General features: G+C 43.7%; 1 protein-coding gene across 1 annotated transcript; it reads right to left on the bottom strand.

Moving 5' to 3' along the window:
* Positions 1-8,473: 8,473 nt before the first annotated feature.
* On the bottom strand, positions 8,474-22,820 carry LOC106604412 (vascular endothelial growth factor A). The gene is made up of 8 exons (XM_045717957.1): positions 21,760-22,820; positions 13,032-13,077; positions 12,602-12,798; positions 12,404-12,477; positions 12,132-12,164; positions 9,656-9,736; positions 9,068-9,253; positions 8,474-8,878 (listed from the first exon to the last, which is right to left on the bottom strand). Exons 1-8 carry the CDS (start codon positions 21,829-21,831, stop codon positions 8,857-8,859), a joined length of 711 nt encoding a protein of 236 aa, XP_045573913.1. The 5' UTR covers positions 21,832-22,820; the 3' UTR covers positions 8,474-8,856.
* Positions 22,821-23,126: the final 306 nt, after the last annotated feature.

The raw sequence follows: 23,126 nt of genomic DNA, 5'->3' as shown, positions 1-23,126 counted from the left end.
ACTGCTTAAATGAAATATGTCAGAGAAAGGAGTCACCACATACCACCAGATGTCGCCATATCTTATGTTTTCTAACATATATGTCAACTTGTGCAGCTTTCAAGTCAACTGGACTGTATTCAATTATGCGTGGATAGTGAAGCGCATACAGAGTAGAAGGTTGATGTTTATTGTCACGAGTCTTGTCCTGGAGGCAGAAAGAAGCGATTTCCCATTACATAGGTCAACTGCAAAGTCAAAATTGGTTATATTGTAAAAATTCATGAAAATAAAAATGTTGTTTAGGCATTAGGGTTAGCAGTGTGGTCAGACTTTGTGGCTGTGCCAGCTACTGACAACTCTGCAGAGCTGCCTCCAGAACAAGATTCATAACCAAAAACGCTAACCTGCTTTAGAGTATAGTAGAGATAACCGTGATTACTAAACTCCAGAATGTGAGTGGGAAAGGGAGGTAGAGAGACAGAGCGAAGGTAAGCTACACAAATGAATACAGGTAGAGAGATAACATCCAGGACTTGCTCAGATCTCATTCTATACCTACTGGCTCCCACATCCTTACCTCAACAAGAGCTGGCATGTTCAGACCACAACTATGCCCTCACCTATCTTCTCCCTATCTTCAATTCTCACCTTTCTATTCCCACTCAATCGGTCTTCCTATAGCCTGTTCTCTTTCCACCTGAACACCACTTCTGTGAAAAAACAACATACGTTCTCTGATAATGCATAAATTAACAATATCTGTGCATTTGAGGGCATTCGCATTTTACAATGTCTCAAATTTATGCCATTGCCATAAATCTTTCAATGGCTTCTATGTTGTCTGAAATGATAAAGAATTATCAAAGCACCACAGAGATGCATGTTTCCGTAACAGATAACAGCTTGTTTTTACATGCGTCACAGGGGACTTTAAACAACATTAATTTTCCTGTCAGAGAGAGACATGGCTGGCCATAGTCAACACATGCACATTGCTCTCTCTCTCTCTCTCTCTCTCTCTCTCTCTCTCTCTCTCTCTCTCTCTCTCTCTCTCTCTCTTCGCTCTCTCTCTCAATTCAATTGTTAAATTCAAGGGCTTTATTGGCATGGGAAACATATAATAACATGCCAAAGCAAGTGAATTAGGTAATAAACAAAAGTGAAAAACAAAAAAAATGTGCAGTATACATTACACTCACAGAAGTTCCAAAAGAATAAAGACATTTCAAATGTCATATTAGGTCTATATACAGTGTTGTAACAACATGCAAATAGTTAAAGTACAAAAGGGAAAATAAATAAACATAAATATGGGTTGTATTTACAATGGTGTTTGTTCTTCACTGGTTGCTCTTTTCTTGTGGCAATAGGTCACACATATTGCTGCTGTGATGGAACACTGTGGTATTTCACCCAGTAGATATGGGAGTTCATCAAAAATTGGGTTTGTTTTCAAATTTTTTGTGGATCTGTGTAATCTGAGGGAAATGTGTGTCTCTAATATGGTCATACATTTGGCAGGAGGTTTGGAAGTGCAGCTCAAGTCAAAGCTTTCCTTAGGTTTGGGTCAGTCACAGTGGTCAGGTATTCTGCCACTGTGTACTCTCTGTTTAGGGCCAAAAAGCATTCTAGTTGGCTCTGTTTTTTTGTTAATTATTTCCGATGTGTCAAGTAATTATCTTTTTGTTTTCTCATGATTTGGTTGGGTCTAATTGTGTTGCTGTCCTGGCGCTCTGTGGGGTCTGTTTGTGTTTGTGAACAGAGCCCCAGGACCAGCTTGCTTAGGGGACTCTTCTCCAAGTTCATCTCTCTGTAGGTGATGGCTTTGTTATGGAAGGTTTGGGAATCGCTTCCTTTTAGGTGGTTGTAGAATTAAACAGCTCTTTTCTGGATTTTGATAATTAGCGGGTATCAGCCTAATTGTGCTCTGCGTGCATTATTTGTTGTTTTGCGTTGTACACAGAGGATATGTTTGCAGAATTCTGCATGCAGTCTCAATTTGGTGTTTGTCCCATTTTGTGAATTCTCGGTTGGTGAGCGGATCCCGGACCTCACAACCATAAAGGGCAATGGGTTCTATAACTGATTGTAATATTTTTTTTGCCAGATCCTAATTGGTATGTCGAATGTTATGTTCCTTTTGATGGCATAGAAGACCCTTCTTGCCTTGTCTCTCAGCTCGTTCACAGCTTTGTGGAAGTTACCTGTGGCGCTGATGTTTAGGCTGAGGTATGTATAGTTTTTTGTGTGCTCTATGGCAACGGTGGCTAGATGGAGTTTGTATTTGTGGTCCTGGCGACTGAACCTTTTTTGGAACACCATTATTTTTGTCTTACTGAGATTTACTGTCAGGGCCCAGGTCTGGCTGAATCTGGGCAGAATATCTAGATGCTGCTGTAGGCCCTCCTTGGTTGGTGACAGAAACACCAGATCATCAGCAAACAGTAGACATTTGACTTCAGATTCTAGTTGGGTGAGGCCGGGTGCTGCGGACAGTTCTAGTGCCCTCGCCAATTTGTTTATATATACATGTTGAAGAGGGTGGGGCTAAAGCTGTATCCCTGTCTCACCCCACGGCCCTGTGGAAAGAAATGTGTGTTTTTGGCAATTTTAAACGCACACTTGTTTTTGTACATGGATTTTATAATGTTGTATGTTTTTCCCCCAACACCACTTTCCATCAATTTGTATAGCAGACCCTCATGCCAAATTGAGTCAAAGGCCTTTTTTAAATCAACAAAGCATGAGAAGACTTTGCCTTTGTTTTGGTTTATTTGTTTGTCAATTAGGGTGTGCAGGGTGAATACGTGGTCTGTGGTACGGTAATTTGGTAAAAAGCCAATTTTACATTTGCTCAGTACATTGTTTTAACTGAGGAAATGTACGAGTCTGCTGTTTTTTCTCTCTCTCTCTGCCTCTCACACACAGCTGCTGCTACAAAAGCAGAGGAAAACACGTCTCTAGGGTTACAGCACTAATACATACAGAGAATGGTGGAAAAATACAGGAAACCACTTCCACCGATAAAAGAGAGAGAGGGAGATAGGGAGTGAAGGATAAAGAGAGAGGGTGAGAGATGAGGAGTTTCAGGGACACACAACGAGTCACTGGTTCTCAGGGGCACCACCATCGAATCAGAGACAGTTAGACAGTTCCAATATTATTCTGCGCTAACATGACAAGGTTCTGGGACTTTTTCAAAAAGTAGAAAACCTTTTTACAAAAAGGGGAATAGGATTAAAGGTTGAAAATACATCCATGTCTTCTGATGGATGAGTCACTGTCTCTCCCTCCCTCCCTCTCCCTAATCTTGTGCAGGCTTCTATATTTAGTCACTGGCAGGATGCCCTCCATGACAGGTAGGCCAGGCAGCATCAGCCTTGAGCTCACTCTCACTGGAGCTGACTGGCTCTCTCTCAGGGTGGGGAGGAAGACAAACTGCATCACTGAAAGAGCTAGAAGGGGAGGAAGAGAGACATACACACAGACATACACACTACTTGCCACGCGGCTGACTCGGCACAGTTCAGGAGGAGGAGAGTCAATATTATTTCTCATATCATCACGCCACTCATACGCTCTCTATCCCTCCATTCCTCACTCCCAGGGTGTCACTATCCCTCCATCCCTCACTCCCAGGGTGTCACAATCCCCCCATCCCTCACTCCCAGGGTGTCTCTATCCCTCCATCCCTCACTCCCAGGGTGTCACTAGCCCCCTATTCCTCACTCCCAGGGTATCACTATCCCTCCATCCCTCACTCCCAGGGTGTCACTATCCCCCCCATCCCTCACTCCCAGGATGTCACTTCAATCATCAGCCTGTTTATCTTTCATTACTGCTGAGAGGGATGAAAAAGAAGAGAGGGAGGAGGGATGGTGGTAAAAGAGGGATGACATGAAAGAGATTACAGGAAGGGCATTGGAAGCATTGGAGAGACTACCAATAACAAAACATTTTAGGAAAAATAAGACATTTCCTTTAATAATATCTGGAACATTGTATCATGGTTGTTTTGAACATTTCCTAGTAGAACTAACATCCTCAGCAGTACAGTATGCTTCTCTGTTTACATAGACATTGAACTGATTAATTGTCATAATATACTGTGACACAAAACAGCATGGTACAGCGGCACACACACATCAAATAGGGCATAAATGGTGTAGCAGCAATATCAGTGTTATACACATTACAACGCATTTGTAATTGTCGATCCTGTAACATGGGAGTATAGCTGGAAGGAATTACAAGACATTCTAAAGTATGCTCTATGTCATACACATGATGGTGGTTGGATATAAGACATTATATAGTATTATTATTATGATCTACTTTTAGTCAGGGTCTGCCTGCTATAGCGGAGTATAAGACAGTGGGGGCTTGAATAGGTCTACCTAGACAGTAGATAGGGTGTGTGCTAGACTCGCTTTGCCAAACTCTACAACACAGTGTCTGAGGAAAGACTAGGTGCGTGCAGAAAATAGGAGCAACCAGCACATTCATGTTGGATATGTAATGGACATTTGTAGTATATTACTGTATGAATGGAGAATATAGTCCCTTCTCCAAGTCTTTCTGTAACTGGCAAGTTTCATAATGATAATGTGGGGTTTTTATATCTGTCCTATTTCACACATACACAAGTGTGTATTATATGCATGTGTGAATTGTAAATGTGTTTTTTGCATATCCCACTCCCACTGAGACACCCTCGTGGAGTGGGGTCATGGACAGTTTCCTGTGGACCCTCACAAAGTTTGACAATGACGCTTTGCAAACTATACCGCAGGGGGGTTGTTTTGGCATTCACAGGCCACCATTAAGAGGAGAGGAGCTCACAGAGGCTTCAATGTATAGAGAGGGGAGGAGACACACTCAGTAGTGCTGCATAGTGTCTGGTCTGACTGCCATCACAGGACCAATCTCAGAGCCTGAATTCAAACACACTTTTCACATACAGCTCACAAATCCCTCAGATATATCTGTTAACAGGCAGACATCAGGAGAATCATTGATATGCTGTCAGAGTTTTATCTCATTATTTTTGGAGAGGAATCTGCTACTTCAGCTAAAATACTTGTATGCTCATCCCAGTCTCTGAATCAGAGGCCATACTTATTGCTTAGTGAAAATAAACATTTCAGACCGAGTTCAAAATAAAAGGACAATATAAAAGGAATGTCAGTGGAATAACACTTGGAATGTGACACTCAGCTTGTGGAATTGCAATATGTTTTACATTAGGAGGGTTCTAGAACTGCTAACAGGTATGGAAACCTGAACAATGATGAGAAAGAAGAGCGGTCATTTGTTTGTTTGTTGAATGAGATTCTTGCTAACCAATATTATATTGTAGCTATATCCTTACCCCACACAGCTCTAAGCATCCCTCACAGACAGAAAGCCTGCCACCCTGATCCCAAAGTAAATAGATCCGTAATAGATCTGTAGCTTTCTTACCATGCTAATGGACAAGTTGTTCAAACACTGATGGATTCTGACACGGCCATGGACCATAGTTATGGACCAAATCCTGTTCCACCAGTGACATGCTATATGGGGGTAGGAGAGATGACTGACTCTATCAGTAAATAAATCCATTATGTTCCAGACACCCATCCCATCTCAGCTCCACAAAACAATACAAACACCATATAATGCTGTATAATACTAAATGTTTTCTTTTTACGAGACAACATTTCCCTGGTGAGTATTTTTGTTGCACATTATAATGTATATTGTGTCTGATTTTTTGGCCATTGAGAACTCTCTCCCTGTTTCAATTCTACACAGTTCATATGTTTAGACGCATGTCTACGTAGTGGTATTAGTCGGCCACCCAGAGGGACTTTTTATGTACACGGATTAAGAACAAACAAAAACATTTCACAATATAGAACATCTTTTAAGTCAACAGGACAAAATTATGCCAAAATATAACAACTTATACAAATACAATAAAATGAAGTATAAAAAACATTTGGATTTAAAAATGTTATACTTATTTCCACTCTTTATATTGCATGTAAAAGAAAGGCTTATAAGATACCTGCATTCATTTCTATTTAGAAGTGTGTGTGTGTGTGTCGTGTGTGGCGTGTGTGTGTGTGTGTGTGTGTGTGTGAACCCTTGGACCATAGCCAGGCTTCATCATTGTCATTCCCCTCACTGCCCTGTCGGCATGAACAGCCCATTCACTCCGGAGCAGAAAGATGGAGACAAAAACCAAATCAAACAAATGACAGAAAACCCCTCAGTGATCCAGCCTGTGACCATACGCTGTGAATGAGAGACAGCAGGGTAACCCATCTGTGCCATTCAGTGTGTAGACCACACAAATACAGTCTATGCAGCTATTCAACTCACTTAGCTATAGGTCTATGGGGGTGCAGCCTGACGGCTTTATACACATAGCTTGTGTGTGTGTGTGTGTGCATGTGTTTGTCCATGTGTGTGTTTGTCCATTCACTATTCTATATCTTTACTGCACTTTAATGACTTGACCCTGGAATCATTCTCCTATCGGAGTCTCCCTGTAGAAAATATAACACGTGTTTCAAGACCAGGATCATCATCACTGTTGCCATTGTCTTTCTGCAAAACAGTCCAACTGCAGTTCATGGGCAACACTGACCCACCATGTCTATGAAGACAACAACAAAACTCAACATGAACATGTCTGTTATATCTAATCTGTGATCAGTCTCTAAATCCTCTTCATGTCCCAATGTCTCATACAGAAGCGGAGGTGTGAGTGTTGAATTCTGTCCGGTCCACAACTAACGTCCTGGCCACCCACTGCTTCACATTGCCATCATGATACCGGACATCTAAACTGTGCTTTACATTTGGTCCCATCATTGTCCCTTGTGAAGGAGACGGCGTTTCTAAACATGTTGACTAAGTGCCTGAAGAAGCTGTGTGATGATGAGACTGACAGCGCATATACAGATCTAGACACAGTTGGTGCACATGTATATATACAGTGGTTTCGGAAAGTATTCAGACCCTTTGACTTTTTACACATTTTGTTAAGTTACAGCCTTATTCTAAAATCGATAAAAAAAAAAAATCCTCAGCAATGTACACACAATACCCCATAATGACAAAGCAAGAACAGGTTTTTAGAATGTATTACAAATAAAAAACAGAAATACCTTGTTTACATACAGTATTCAGACCCTTTGCTATGGGACTCGAAATTCAGCTCAAGTGCATCTTGTTTCCATTGATCATCCTTGAGATGTTTCTACAACTTGATTGAGTCCATCAAGCACAACATAATTTCCATTTATCTTTTACAATAAATACAGTCTTACAAAGCAAAAAGGTTGTGAACACACATTCAGTAGAAACACACACAGACAGACAGGACCCCTAGGTTTAACCAAAGATGACTGCTATGGTGTGTGGTCATCCACACCCCCTCCCAAAATGGCTGCTGTGCCATTTCTTCCACTTGCATTACTTGACATAGATCCAGAAAAAGTTCTATATAAGGTCCCACAGTTGACAATGCATGTCAGAGCAAAAACAAAGCCATGAGGTCGAAGGAATTGTCAGTAGAGCTACAAGACAGGATTGTGTCGAGGCACAGATCTGGGGAAGGGTACCAAAACCATTTCTGAAGCATTAAAGGTCTCCAAGAACACAGTGGCCTCCATCATTGATAAATGGAAGAAGTTTGGAACCACCAAGGCTCTTCCTAGAGCTAGCCACCCTGCCAAACTGAGCAGTCGGGGGAGAAGGACCTTGGTCAGGGAGGTGACCAACAACCCGATAGTCACTCTGACAGAGTTCTAGAGTTCCTCTGTGGAGATGGGAGAAACTTCCAGAAGGACAACCATCTCTGCAGCACTCCACCAATCGGGCCTTTATGGAAGAGTGGCCAGACGGAAGCCACTCCTCAGTAAAGGGCACATGACAGCCCGCTTGGAGTTTGCCAAAAGGCACCTAAAGACTCTCAGACCATGAGAAACAAGATTCTCTGGTCTGATCAAACCAAGATTGAACTATTTGGCCTGAATGCCAAGCTTCACGTCTGGAGGAAACCTGGCACCATCCCTACGGTGAAGCATGGTGGTGGCAGCATCATGCTTTGGGGATGTTTTTCAGGGGCAGGGACTGGGAGACAAGTCAGGATCGAGGCAAAGATGAACGGAGCAAAGTACAGAGCGATCCGTGATGAAAACCTGCTCCAGACTGGGGCGAAAGTTCACCTTCCAACAGGGCAACAACCCTAAGCACACAGCCAAGACAACACAGGAGTAGCTTGAACCCGATCGAACATCTCTGAAGAGAACTTAAAACAGCTGTGCAGCAATGCTCCCCATCCAACCTGACAGAGCTTGAGAGGATCTGCAGAGAAGAATGGGAGAAATTCCCCAAATACAGGTGTGCCAAGCTTGTAGTGTCATACCCAAGAAGACTCAAGGCTGTTATCGCTGCCAATGGTGCTTCAACAAAATACTGAGTAAAGGGTCTGAATACTTATGTAAATGTGATATTTCAGTTTTACATTTTTAATAAATTAGCAAAATATTCTACAAACCTGTTTTTGCTTTGTCATTATGGGGTATTGTGTATAGATTGATGATGAAGAAAAAAAACGATTTAATCAATTTTAGAATAAGACTGTAACCTAACAAAATGTGGAAAAAGTCAAGGGAGTCTGAAAACATCCCGAAGGTGTTTCTGGAGGGCAAGGAGGGACACAGAAGGGAGTACTTAGGAATATGCTTCCCCGCCCCACCCCTGCAGAGACGTACCCAGGATTGCGCTAAGCATGGCTGAGAGTGACATTGGAACCAGTGGAGAGACAGAGAGAGGGGAGAGAGAGAGAGAGGAGAGAGAGAGAGTGGAGAGAGAGCATCACCGCCTCATGGCCTCACATCTAAAACAAAAAGAAACAAGAGAGAGTTCAGATCAGATTGATCAAATGCGTAATGTTGGGTTGTGGTTCAGCCATGTTGAATGTGGTTGTGATGCATGGTCACGGTTGGTACTATATCTGTGGTAGTGGTCAGAGCTCTCCTTCTATCGCTCTGGTTCTGATGGCGGTTTGCTGTCACTGGACACTGACCTGCAGAGGTGCTGGTTGAGTCTCCTCCCTTTCTGACTGCAGCTCTCTGTGGTCACGTTGCAGCGACACCGACAAGACTGTAAATCGAGCGTCCACTTCCTCCCAGGACAGGGGGTACATCGAGGGGCTGGCAAGGAAGACAGGGTGGTAGGGAGAGGAATTGGGGTAGTGGGGGCAGAGGAGGGTCTGGGGTGGTAAAGAGAATAGTCTATTTACGAATAGAATAAATACAGAACCTTTAAACAGACACCATTGGCTTTCTGATCTGAGTGATGGACGGGCCTGAGAGACTGAGTGAACTCTGACCCCTATAACAGCAAACAACTGACCGCAGCATGATGAGTGGAGAATTGATGAAAAGGGATGAAAAAGGAGGACTGAATTCTCTCTTTCTGCTCTCTGGGTAGAGCGATTTTCTAGGAATTATATATGTGTGCAGAAACACACATATCCGCAGAGAAACAGACACTTGCTTAGACTTGTGATAAAGCTTTTAAATGATAGTGTTATAACTGGAGAAAGAAGCAACAACTTAGTGGTTCATTATTTTGAGGCACCTGTATGAGTTGCATGTTTAGTTGAACTTACGTGGTTTTGATAGTTCCAATTTTCTTTCTTTTGGATTTTCCTCTGTCCCTTTTCCTGCCTTTCCTCAGAGGCTTCGCAGGCCTGTTAGTCAGAGACATAAATCTGCGTCAAACAACAATTTATCACCATAGCAGATCAAAATCTAAATAGATATGTTATAGATTTTTTGAGTTATTGCCACAAATTACATTTTTGGGGGATTCCCTTAGTCCAACAGCCTTATTAGAAAAGAAAATGTCTGCCTCCGTTTCTAGCTTTCACTCTTTCCCTCTATCCCCCTGTTCTCACCCTTTCCCTAACTTTCCTCTCTGTGGGCGTTGACCTCTATCCCCCTGTTCTCACCCTTTACCTAACTTTCCTCTCTGTGGGCGTTGACCTCTATCCCCCTGTTCTCACCCTTTACCTAACTTTCCTCTCTGTGGGCGTTGACCTCTATCCCCCTGTTCTCACCCTTTACCTAACTTTCCTCTCTGTGGGCGTTGACCTCTATCCCCCTGTTCTCACCCTTTACCTAACTTTCCTCTCTGTGGGCGTTGACCTCTATCCCCCTGTTCTCACCCTTTCCCTAACTTTCCTCTCTGTGGGCGTTGACCTCTATCCCCCTGTTCTCACCCTTTACCTAACTTTCCTCTCTGTGGGCGTTGACCTCTATCCCCCTGTTCTCACCCTTTACCTAACTTTCCTCTCTGTGGGCATTGACCTCTATCCCCCTGTTCTCACCCTTTACCTAACTTTCCTCTCTGTGGGCATTGACCTCTGTCCAGCTCTGTTGGTCTAAGGCCAGCTAGTCAGTCTGCCACTGGGTCAGGGGTGGGCTGTGACAGAGCAAAAGTAGCTCTCCCTCTGTATGGTCAAAAGCCTTGCCTTAGACTCACTTTAGTTTTTCACAAATCATAACTTTCTACAGCTCAGCACAGCACCCTTCAAAAACTGTATTTTGTATTTTTTACTTTAGTTAATTTAGTAAATATTTTCTTCACTCTATTTTCTTAAAACTGCATTGTTGGTTAAGGGCTTGGTTAAGGGCTTGTAACTAAGCATTTGTATTCGGCGCATACAATTTGATGTGATAAACAGTTTAGGACACATAAAATGAACATTTACACGAGTATCTATAAATGTACACTACCATTCAAAAGTTTGGGGTCACTTAGAAATGTCCTTGTTTTTGAAAGAAAAGCACATTTTTTGTCCATTAAAATAACATAAGATTGATCAGAAATACAGTGTAGACATTGTAAATGTTGTAAATGACTATTGTAGCTGGAAACGGCAGATTTTTTTATGGAAATATCTATATAGGCGTACAGAGGCCCATTATCAGCAACCATCACTCCTGTGTTCCAATGGCACGTTGTGTTCGCTAATCCAAGGTTATCATTTTAATACAACTGGCCTTCTTTAGACTAGTTGAGTATCTGGAGCATCAGCATTTGTGGGTTCGATTACAGGCTTGAATTGGCCAGAAAAAAATAACTTTCTTCTGAAACTCGTCAGTCTATTCTTGTTCTGAGAAATGAAGGCTATTCCATGTGAGAAATTGCCAAGAAACTGAAGATCTCATACAACGCTGTGTACTACTCCCTTCACAGAACAGCGCAAACTGGCTCTAACCAGAATAGAAAAAGGAATGGGAGGCCCCGGTGCACAACTGAGCAAGAGGACAAGTACATTAGAGTGTCTAGTTTGAGAAACAGACGCCTCACAGGTCCTCAACTGGCAGCTTCATTAAATAGTACCCGCAAAACACCAGTCTCAACGTTAACAGTGAAGAGGCGACTCCGGGATGCTGGCCTTCTAGGCAGAGTTCCTCTGTCCAGTGTTTGTGTTATTTTGCCCATCTAAATCTTTTCTTTTTATTGGCCAGTCTGAGATATGGCTTTATCTTTGCAACTCTGCCTAGAAGGCCAGCATCCCGGAGTCACCTCTTCACTGTTGACGTTGAGACTGGTGTTTTGCTGGTACTATTTAATGAAGCTGCCACTGCTAGACTGACGAGTTTCAGAAGAAGGTTCTTTGTTTCTGGCCATTTTCAAGCCTGTAATCGAACCCACAAATGCTGATGCTCCAGATACTCAACTAGTCTAAAGAAGGCCAGTTTTATTGCTTCTTTAAAATCAACACAACAGTTTTCAGCTGTGCTAATATAATTGCAAAATGGTTTTCTAATGATCAATTAGCCTTTTAAATGATAAACTTAGATTAGCTAACACAACGTGCCATTGGAACACAGGGGTGATGGTTGCTGATAATGGGCCTCTGTACGCCTATGTACATATTCCATAACAAATCTGCCGTTTCCAGCTACAATAGTAATTTACAACCTTAACAATGGCTACACTGTATTTCTGATCAACTGTATGTTCTTTTAATGGACAAAAAATGTGCTTTTATTAAAACACAAGGACATTTCTAGGTGACCCCAAACTGTTGAACGGTAGTGTACACAGACAGCCACATACATACAGTACTGTACCTGGTAGGGGCTGACTGAAGATCCTGTTTTAGTCTAAAGGGAGAGAGGTTATGTGAGGACACACACTGAGAATACATTTATGCATATACTGTGAGTGTGGTTTGTGTGTGTGCGTGTGTGTGTGTGTGTGTGTGTGTGTGTGTGTGTGTGTGTGTGTGTGTGTGTGTGTGTGTGTGTGTGTGTGTGTGTGTGTGTGTGTGTGTGTGTGTGTGTGTGTGTGTGTGTGGTGTGTGTGGTGTGTGTGTGTGTGTGTGTGGTGTGTGTGTGCTCACCTGCACTCACACTGGCTGTGCTCAATGAAGTCCAGCTGGATGAGCTCATGCTTCATAAAGGAGGTCTTCATTAGCTGCATAGGACAAAGACACAAATTATAGTTACAAATAATTGTGTGTGTGTGTGTGTGTGTGTGTGTGTGTGTGTGTGTGTGTGTGTGTGTGTGTGTGTGTGTGTGTGTGTGTGTGTGTGTGTACCTCCATGGTGATAGTTTGTGTGAGTGAGGGCACACACTCCAGTGCCTCGTCGGAGCAGCACCCGCCACAGCGGCGGACCGACACACAGGAGGGCACAAAGAGGTGATGCGTCTCCCCTGGCAACTCCTGCCACACCTCCACCAGGGTATCCCTGGGCTCACAAACACTATGAGAGTACACCTCCAACCACCGACGCACTGGATGGAGAGAGAGAGAGAGAGAGAGAGAGAGAGAGAGAGAGAGAGAGAGAGAGAGAGAGAGAGAGAGAGAGAGAGGGATTTACATTTCAGATGCATAAGTTTTACAAGGTCACTACACATCACAAATATAGTATTAATTCTCACATCTGTTATTTATACACACATAGTTACTCATCATCAGCCTGTTCACATATGCTGGTGGGAGTATCACATTGGGGAAGAGGAAGTACCTTCTCTGGATTTGGGGGTGGTGTCTGCAGGTCTCCAGTGGGCTAGCTGGAAGAGGAGCGTGGCAGAAGAAGAGGTGTGTCAGGCAGTGGTGTTTAGGTGAGGGAGCACACATCTTTTTTTAAATGACCTTATCATTTCTCAATCAAAGTTTGCACAGAGGCAGCCTATTGAATATCATTATAGAATTATAAACATTAAATGCATCCTCCAATTGCAACATCTGCCTAGGCCCACACATATTGTCTCAGTACACTTCAGATTTGGAATACCCTCAAACACCAAGTTAGGCATACTTCATTTCAAAATAGGCCATGACATCATCACTGTTAATCGTGAATGATAATTCTTCACGTTTTACTGGTGAAATGTCCAAACTGCATCTCCATGCCAATCATTTGATCTCAATCAGTTTCATGGGAATATGCATTTAGATCTTCTTTAATTCCTGTCTCGTGATAGAACTTGAGCAGATGGTGTTAACAAACAATTTGCCTTTCTTGTATTTTGTTTCAATCAAAGCATACAGTTGAAGTCGGAAGTTTACATACAATTAGGTTGGAGTCATTAAAACTCGTTTTTCAACCACTCCACAAATTTCTTGTTAACAAACTATAGTTTCGGCACGTCGGTTAGGACATCTACTGTGTGCATGACACAAGTAATTTTTCCAACAATTGTTTACAGACAGATTATTTCACTGTATCACAATTCCAGTGGGTCAGAAGTTTACATACACTAAGTTGACTGTGCCTTTAAACAGCTTGATAAAATCCAGAAAATGATGTCATGGCTTTAGAAGCTTCTGATAGGCTAATTGACATCATTTGAGTCAATTGGAGGTGTACCTGTGGATGTATTTCAAGGCCTACCTTCAAACTCAGTGCCTCTTTGCTTGACATCATGGGAAAATCAAAAGAAATCGGTCAAGACCTCATAAAAACAATTGTAGAGCTCCACAAGTCTGGTTCATCCTTGGGAGCAATTTCCAAACTCCTGAAGGTACCACGTTCATCTGTACAAACAATAGTACGCAAGTATAAACACCATGGGACCACGCAGCCGTCATACCGCTCAGGAAGGAGACGCGTTCTGTCTCCTAGAAATGAACGTACTTTGATGCGAAAAGTGCAAATCAATCCCAGAACAACAGCAAAGGACCTTGTGAAGATGCTGGAGGAAACCGGTACAAAAGTATCTATATCCACAGTAAACAAGTCATATACCGACATGACCTGAAAGGCCGCTCAGCAAGGAAGAAGCCACTGCTCCAAAACCGCCATAAAAAAGCCAGACTATGGTTTGCAACTGCACATGGGGACAAAGATCATACTTTTTGGAGAAATGTCCTCTGGTCTGATGAAACAAAAATAGAACTGTTTGGCCATAATGACCATCGTTATGTTTGGAGGAAAAAGGGGGACGCTTGCAAGCCGAATAACACCATCCCAACCGTGAGGCACGGGGGTGGCAGCATCATGTTGTGGGGGTGCTTTGCTGCAGGAGGGACTGGTGCACAAAATAGATGGCATCATGAGGGAGGAAAATTATGTGGATATATTGAAGCAACATCTCAAGACATCAGTCAGGAAGTTTAAACTTGGTCGCAAATGGGTCTTCCAAATGGACAATGACCCCAAGCATACTTCCAAAGTTGTGGCAAAATGGCTTAAGGACAACAAAGTCAAGGTATTGGAGTGGCCATCACAAAGCCTTGACCTCAATCCAATAGAACATTTGTGGGCAGAACTGAAAAAGTGTGTGTGAGCAGGGAGGCCTACAAACCTGACTCAGTTACACCAGCTCTGTCAGGAGGAATGGGCCAAAATTCACCCAACTTATTGTGGGAAGCTCGTGGAAGGCTACCCGAAAAGTTTGACCCAGGTTAAACAATTTAAAGGCAATGCTACCAAATACTAATTGAGTGTATGTAAACTTCTGACCCACTGGGAATATGATGAAAGAAATAAAAGCTGAAAGAAATAATTCTCTCTACTATTATTCTGACATTTCACATTCTTAAAATAATCTGGTGATCCTAACTGACCTAAGACAGGAAATCTTTACTAGGATTAAATGTCAGGAATTGTGAAAAACTGAGTTTAAATGTATTTGGCTAATGTGTATGTAAACTTCCGACTTCAACTGTATATCCTGCTGTCACGTCCTGGCCAGTATAAGGGTTAATTGTTATTGTAGTTTGGTCAGGACGTGGCAGAGGGTATTTGGTTTATGTGGTTCGGGGTGGTGGTTTTTCTAAAAGGGCATTTGATTTATGTATTCCGGGGTTTTTGGGCACTGTTCCTTGTTTATGTAATTCTATGTTTAGTCTAGGTAATCTGTTTCTATGTTGAGTTATTTGGGGTGGACTTCCAATTGAAGGCAGCTGTGTGGTGTTGCCTTTGATTGTAAGTCCTATATTAGTTGGGTGTGTTTGTCTGTGTATTTGTGGGATATTGTTTCTTGTTTAGCGTGTGTGAGCCTAACAGGACTGTCTGTAAATCGTGAGTTCGTTTTGTTATTTTTGTATGTTCGTTTTTGAGTTTATTAAATGTTCAAAATGAACTATCACAACTCTGCTGCATATTGGTCCTCATTTTCCGACGATGATTTCGCCATATCGTCTGACGACGAAGAAATCCCTGACACCTGCCTAATGGTGCCCTGTTGAGTTTTGAACGCCTTCAGATAAGAAATGACTGAAGAGGTGTTTTTGGTGTAACTGTGATACAGTATATGCGATGATACTTGGTTCTGTTTTGTAAAATACTAATGAATCATTGTGATCTTGCGAGACATTGATTCAGCTCTGATCTAGCTTTAATAAACAAGCACCATTGTGAGAGGTGATAATCTTCTATTTGTAATAATAATAATAATAATAGTAAGTGATGAGTAAGACTATTAGGTGTCAGCAACAGATCTTGGTTATGAGGGTTATTTTAAGTGGTTTGAGCACCCTTCAAATAGTAGTGCTGAAAGGACAGCACCCTAAACAAGTGGCCACATGTCATTCTGGGTTCCACTGCACAAGATGGGCTCTGTGGAGTTTTATGAACATCAAGGCAGACACACAGTGAATTTGGATCCTAGATCTCATTGGTGTGATGATAAGGTTCATGTGGGGATTCAGTTTGTCTGCATACGCAATAGAGGTGGTACGTTTCTGTAAGCTAGGCATCTGGACAGTAAGACGAGTTGAAGTGTGTCGTACATGAGCCCAAATCCATAACAAACTGTTTTGACGACAGTTGTTTTAGCAGCCCCTGGAGTTTTCTGTCTGTGGCAGTTCTTGCTACATCGAATTTGGCCCACTCAAAGTGTCCCAGCCTCCAACCAAAAGCCTTCCACCCTCTGCACATGCTACAGTTATTCATCATTTGCACCACCGCTAAGACTGGGAAGAACATTTTCTGACCTATAGGCTGCTATAGCCTATATACAGCATTTATATATACTGCTCAAAAAAATAAAGGGAACACTTAAACAACACATCCTAGATCTGAATGAAATAAATAATCTTGTTAAATACTTTTTTCTTTACATAGTTGAATGTGCTGACAACAAAATCACACAAAAATAATCAATGGAAATCCAATTTATCAACCCATGGAGGTCTGGATTTGGAGTCACACTCAAAATTAAAGTGGAAAACCACACTACAGGCTGATCCAACTTTGATGTAATGTCCTTAAAACAAGTCAAAATGAGGCTCAGTAGTGTGTGTGGCCTCCACGTGCCTGTATGACCTCCCTACAACGCTTGGGCATGCTCCTGATGAGGTGGCGGATGGTCTCCTGAGGGATCTCCTCCCAGACCTGGACTAAAGCATCCGCCACCTCCTGGACAGTCTGTGGTGCAACGTGGCGTTGGTGGATGGAGCGAGACATGATGTCCCAGATGTGCTCAATTGGATTCAGGTCTGGGGAACGGGCGGGCCAGTCCATAGCATCAATGCCTTCCTCTTGCAGGAACTGCTGACACACTCCAGCCACATGAGGTCTAGCATTGTCTTGCATTAGGAGGAACCCAGGGCCAACCGCACCAGCATATGGTCTCACAAGGGGTCTGAGGATCTCGTCTCGGTACCTAATGGCAGTCAGGCTACCTCTGGCGAGCACATGGAGGGCTGTGCGGCCCCCAAAGAAATGCCACCCCACACCATGACTGACCCACTGCCAAAACGGTCATGCTGGAGGATGTTGCAGGCAGCAGAACGTTCTCCACGGTGTCTCCAGACTCTGTCACGTCTGTCACATGCTCAGTGTGAACCTGCTTTCATCTGTGAAGAGCACAGGGCGCCAGTGGCGAATTTGCCAATCTTGGTGTTCTCTGGCAAATGCCAAACGTCCTGCACGGTGTTGGGCTGTAAGCACAACCCCCACCTGTGGACGTCGGGCCCTCATACCACCCTCATGGAGTCTGTTTCTGACCGTTTGAGCAGACACATGCACATTTGTGGCCTGCTGGAGGTCATTTTGCAGGGCTCTGGCAGTGCTCCTCCTTGCACAAAGGCGGAGGTAGCGGTCCTGCTGCTGGGTTGTTGCCCTCCTACGACCTCCTCCACGTCTCCTGATGTACTGGCCTGTCTCCTGGTAGCGCCTCCATGCTCTAGACACTACGCTGACAGACATAGCAAACCTTCTTGCCACAGCTCCCATTGATGTGCCATCCTGGATGAGCTGCACTACCTGAGCCACTTGTGTGGGTTGTAGACTCCGTCTCATGCTACCACTAGAGTGAAAGCACCGCCAGCATTCAAAAGTGACCAAAACATCAGCCAGGAAGCATAGGAACTGAGAAGTGGTCTGTGGTCCCCACCTATAGAACCACTCCTTTATTGGGGGTGTCTTGCTAACTGCCTATAATTTCCACCTGTTGTCTATTCCATTTGCACAACAGCATGTGAAATTTATTGTCAATCAGTGTTGCTTCCTAAGTGGACAGTTTGATTTCACAGAAGTGTGATTGACTTGGAGTTACATTGTGTTGTTTAAGTGTTCCCTTTATTTCTTTGAGCAGTGTAGTTTGTCTTTCTATTGTTTTCATGGAATTTCAGTGGTAATTTAATATAATTTATCCGAATTAATTTTCCAGAAATATTTCTACCAGCTCTGTGTATTTTCAAATTGAAAAACATGAGGGAGCACCGCTCAACTGCGCTACGACAGCACTACATCCCTGGTGTCACTGTGTTTATAACCCTACATACAGTGAGGGCCCCTAATACCTCACAGCCCCTAGTACCTCACAGCCCCTACTACACTATCACGCTCTACACTGACATCAAATACCTTAGCCAGGTGAATAACACACAAAATACATACTATGTAGTTTACACACACACTCTCACAAGCATGGAAGCACACACACACACACACACACACACACACACACACACACACACACACACACACACACACACACACACACACACACACACACACGCACAATGTCGTTATTAGGTCTGAGTAGACCAAGGCCACTGCTGAGAGAATGTAGACTTTGCCCAATTGCCCCCATTTCAATCGCCACACCCCCATACCCCACCACCCACGTGCTTTCTCCACAGTTTCTGTTTTGGCACAGTTTGATTCTGAGTTTACCGATGTGTGTGTGGCCATTTTACTGTCGGAAGTGTCTGAGCAACAAGAAACATGTCAGATCACACTGGTGTTTCATTCATATCACAAATCAATACGTACACAACATCCCCAGGAGTAGGGCAGGCTATAGCTCCACAGACTGGCCCCTAGAATGAGTAGGGTGGGCTATAGCTCCACAGACTGGCCCCTAGAATGAGTAGAATGGGCTATAGCTCCACAGACTGGCCCCTAGAATGAGTAGAATGGGCTATAGCTCCACAGACTGGCCCCTAGAAGGAGTAGAACAGGCTATAACTCCACAGACTGGCCCCTAGAATGAGTAGAACGGGTTATAGCTCCACAGACTGGCCCCTAGAAGGAGTAGAACAGGCTATAACTCCACAGACTGGCCCCTAGAATGAGTAGAACGGGCTATAGCTCCACAGACTGGCCCCTAGAAGGAGTAGAACAGGCTATAACTCCACAGACTGGCCCCTAGAATGAGTAGAATGGGCTATAGCTCCACCGACTGGCCCCTAGAATGAGTTGGGTGGGCTATAGCTCCACAGACTGGCCTCTAGAATGAGTAGGGTGGGCTATAACTCCACAGACTGGCCCCTAGAAGGAGTAGAACAGGCTATAACTCCACAGACTGGCCCCTAGAAGGAGTAGAACAGGCTATAGCTCCACAGACTGGCCCCTAGAAGGAATAGAACAGGCTATAACTCCACAGACTGGCCCCTAGAAGGAGTAGAACAGGCTATAACTCCACAGACTGGCCCCTAGAAGGAGTAGAACAGGCTATAACTCCACAGACTGGCCCCTAGAAGGAGTAGAACAGGCTATAGCTCCACAGACTGGCCCCTAGAAGGAGTAGAACAGGCTATAGCTCCACAGACTGGCCCCTAGAAGGAGTAGAACAGGCTATAACTCCACAGACTGGCCCCTAGAAGGAGTAGAACAGGCTATAACTCCACAGACTGGCCCCTAGAAGAAGTTGATACTGTCACCCCAAGTGTGTTCCTTGTATTGCTTTTCCCTGAGGAGACAATTCCCCTCCCAGTCTGGTTGTATCTGATCCTGTCCAACACAGGCATTGGCACACTCTCACTCTGTCTCCCTCTCTGACACACACACTTGCGTTTTCTCAAAACACACACAAGTAATCTAAACAGTGCCAGCCAAGCTCTTGCAACAGACCACACAATGCTAGCTGCAGCATCAGAAGCTTCTACCCTCTAACTGCCACCATTAACCCAACCTTTCTCAGGGGGACAAGTAGAAAAAGCCATTGTGACCACTAACATTGTGTGTGTGTGTGTGTGTGTGTGTGTGTGTGTGTGTGTGTGTGTGTGTGTGTGTGTGTGTGTGTGTGTGTGTGTGTGTGTGTGTGTGTGTGTGTGTGTGTGTGTGAGTGAGTGAGTGAGTGATATGGGGGCCCCAGTGCAACATGATTCCCTGGATGATTCCCAGGACCTCCAACCTGATATATCCCACGTCCACACAGCTCAATCAGGGCGGGCAGCTTCAGGGCACTACATGTTCTTGATATGAAGACTCCAGACATAAATAAAACCAATCTGCCATGTGAAAAATTGTGTGTCTGAAAGTTTATGGAGACTACTGTGTTGGCAAATTATTATCTATCCCCATATGTAACTCATGTACAGTATCTACATCTGCCGTGTGTTACAAAGTACAGCCCGTCAGTATCGCAGAGTTGTGCCACATTGTATCAACATGGTACATGAGTCTAGGAGAGAGCGAGTGGTGCTACACACAGTCAATGATCATGGGGGTAATCTCCATACAAGACCGTCAATGACCATGGGGGTAATCTCCATAAGAGACCGTCAATGACCATGGGGGTAATCTCCATACAAGACCGTCAATGACCATGGGGGTAATCTCCATACAAGACCGTCAATGACCATGGGGGTAATCTCCATACAAGACCGTCAATGACCATGGGGGTAATCTCCATACAAGACCGTCAATGACCATGGGGGTAATCTCCATACAAGACCGTCAATGACCATGGGGGTAATCTCCATACAAGACCGTCAATGACCATGGGGGTAATCTCCATACAAGACCGTCAATGACCATGGGGGTAATCTCCATACAAGACCGTCAATGACCATGGGGGTAATCTCCATACAAGACCGTCAATGACCATGGGGGTAATCTCCATACAAGACCGTCAATGACCATGGGGGTAATCTCCATACAAGACCGTCAATGACCATGGGGGTAATCTCCATACAAGACCGTCAATGACCATGGGGGTAATCTCCATACAAGACCGTCAATGACCATGGGGGTAATCTCCATACAAGACCGTCAATGACCATGGGGGTAATCTCCATACAAGACCGTCAATGACCATGGGGGTAATCTCCATACGAGACCGTCAATGACCATGGGGGTAATCTCCATACAAGACCGTCAATGACCATGGGGGTAATCTCCATACAAGACCGTCAATGACCATGGGGGTAATCTCCATACGAGACCGTCAATGACCATGGGGGTAATCTCCATACAAGACCGTCAATGACCATGGGGGTAATCTCCATACAAGACCGTCAATGACCATGGGGGTAATCTCCATACAAGACCGTCAATGACCATGGGGGTAATCTCCATACAAGACCGTCAATGACCATGGGGGTAATCTCCATACAAGACCGTCAATGACCATGGGGGTAATCTCCATACAAGACCGTCAATGACCATGGGGGTAATCTCCATACAAGACCGTCAATGACCATGGGGGTAATCTCCATACAAGACCGTCAATGACCATGGGGGTAATCTCCATACAAGACCGTCAATGACCATGGGGGTAATCTCCATACAAGACCGTCAATGACCATGGGGGTAATCTCCATACAAGACCGTCAATGACCATGGGGGTTATCTCCAAAAGTGGGAAATGTATACACAAGAGTCAGTTCAAAATAGACTTTTATTAGATATGTTTTACTGCTACTAAATTCATTGTATTCCTATCTTTACTTTCCCTTCAACTAAACCAGATGCTTTGTAGCATAACACAGTGCAAAGGAATACAACAATCTCAATTCTGTAGATTCCCATGCAGACAATAGTCTACCAGCGTGTAGTTAGTTATTTGACATACCTTGGCATGGGACGTGCGTATTCTTGAGAGCAAGAGGAACATTCCTAGAATAACTTGAAGCAAAATCCCCATTGTGCAGTACACCAAAAGTCACGCCAAATGTTGGTCAATTAATTGGTGTTTTGCGTTTCTCTCCACTCAATCAATATTCCATCTGTTGTCCTTAGGTTCCATCCTATGAAATGACAGCGCTGGAGGCATTCCCATACCGTTACGCATGAACGTGAAAAATCAGGAGCAAATGAGTAGGCAAACACTCCAATGATTGACTTGAAACTGTGACTTGATTAATTAATGAACAATTACACAATGTAATTAGCTACAATGTAACAACGTATAATATATTGCCATCAATAATCATTTTTGGCAATCAAGCGCGCAGATATGATGCCTCTTACAAATAGCCTAATTTGATAAATCTCAGTCGATCACTTTCAATGCAATACAATTTGGTTGCCTCTATTTTACAAAGAGTTGTGTGAACTTTGAATGATGTCCCCCAATATTCCAAAGCCAGAGGTCTGGGCATGTAAGCCGGTTAGGTTCGCCCATTGTTGGTCGGGAACCCATGAAACGGTCTGTGGATGAGCGTCAGGGGTGGCGTGACTGCAGGTCCATTTATAGTCTTGAGTAGAAAATGTTCAATATTGTATCCTTGTCTTAAGGAACGTTAAAATAGGACAAATATCCCTTATTTAAGGTCCAACACGACTGTCTTGAATCACATAAGGTACGGTGCCACACGCACATTTCATGACACTGCGTAGCCTATACAGAGCGGTGTCTCTGAGAAAGAGCCTATAGATGACGTTTCGCTGAAGACGCTTGCACCTCAACGACTTATACTTTAAGCAATATGTCCTCTTTTGAGAATAAGATATTGAAGTTCATCGTGCCAGAGCAGTCCATAAAGAGAAAATGTCCTTGACAGCGTTTCTTGGTTTGTCATGATCGGTTCCTCATATCCTTTGCCCTTCAGATCACAATTAGAAGGCGCACTCCACTCGACGCACTCCGAATTCCGCGTAACCGTTGCACTGCCAACTTTTTCAAAATGACACTGACGCAACCGCGCAATGGATACAGATGAACGTCGCCCTTCAATTAATCATTCAGCCGGTCAATCTTTTACCACTTCACTTTCTCAGCCACACGATACATTTTTTCTAAGAATACAATAAAAGGGGTATTGTATTGCATGAAAATCCCTTTATCATTCACTCAAATCCACCTACAAGCTCTCTCTCTGACTGACAGGACACACAAAACACTCCAAGCAATAACTGATCACCCCCAGTGAATTTATTTGAAAATTATAACACATTTGCCCCAACTACTTTAAGTCACAGTTACAAAACCTCTGTCAG

Source organism: Salmo salar, chromosome ssa05, assembly GCF_905237065.1.
Source record: "Salmo salar chromosome ssa05, Ssal_v3.1, whole genome shotgun sequence".
Classification (NCBI taxonomy): Eukaryota; Metazoa; Chordata; class Actinopteri; order Salmoniformes; family Salmonidae; genus Salmo; species Salmo salar.
Note: the sequence above shows the minus strand (reverse complement) of the source record. Positions and strands in the feature narration are given on the sequence as shown.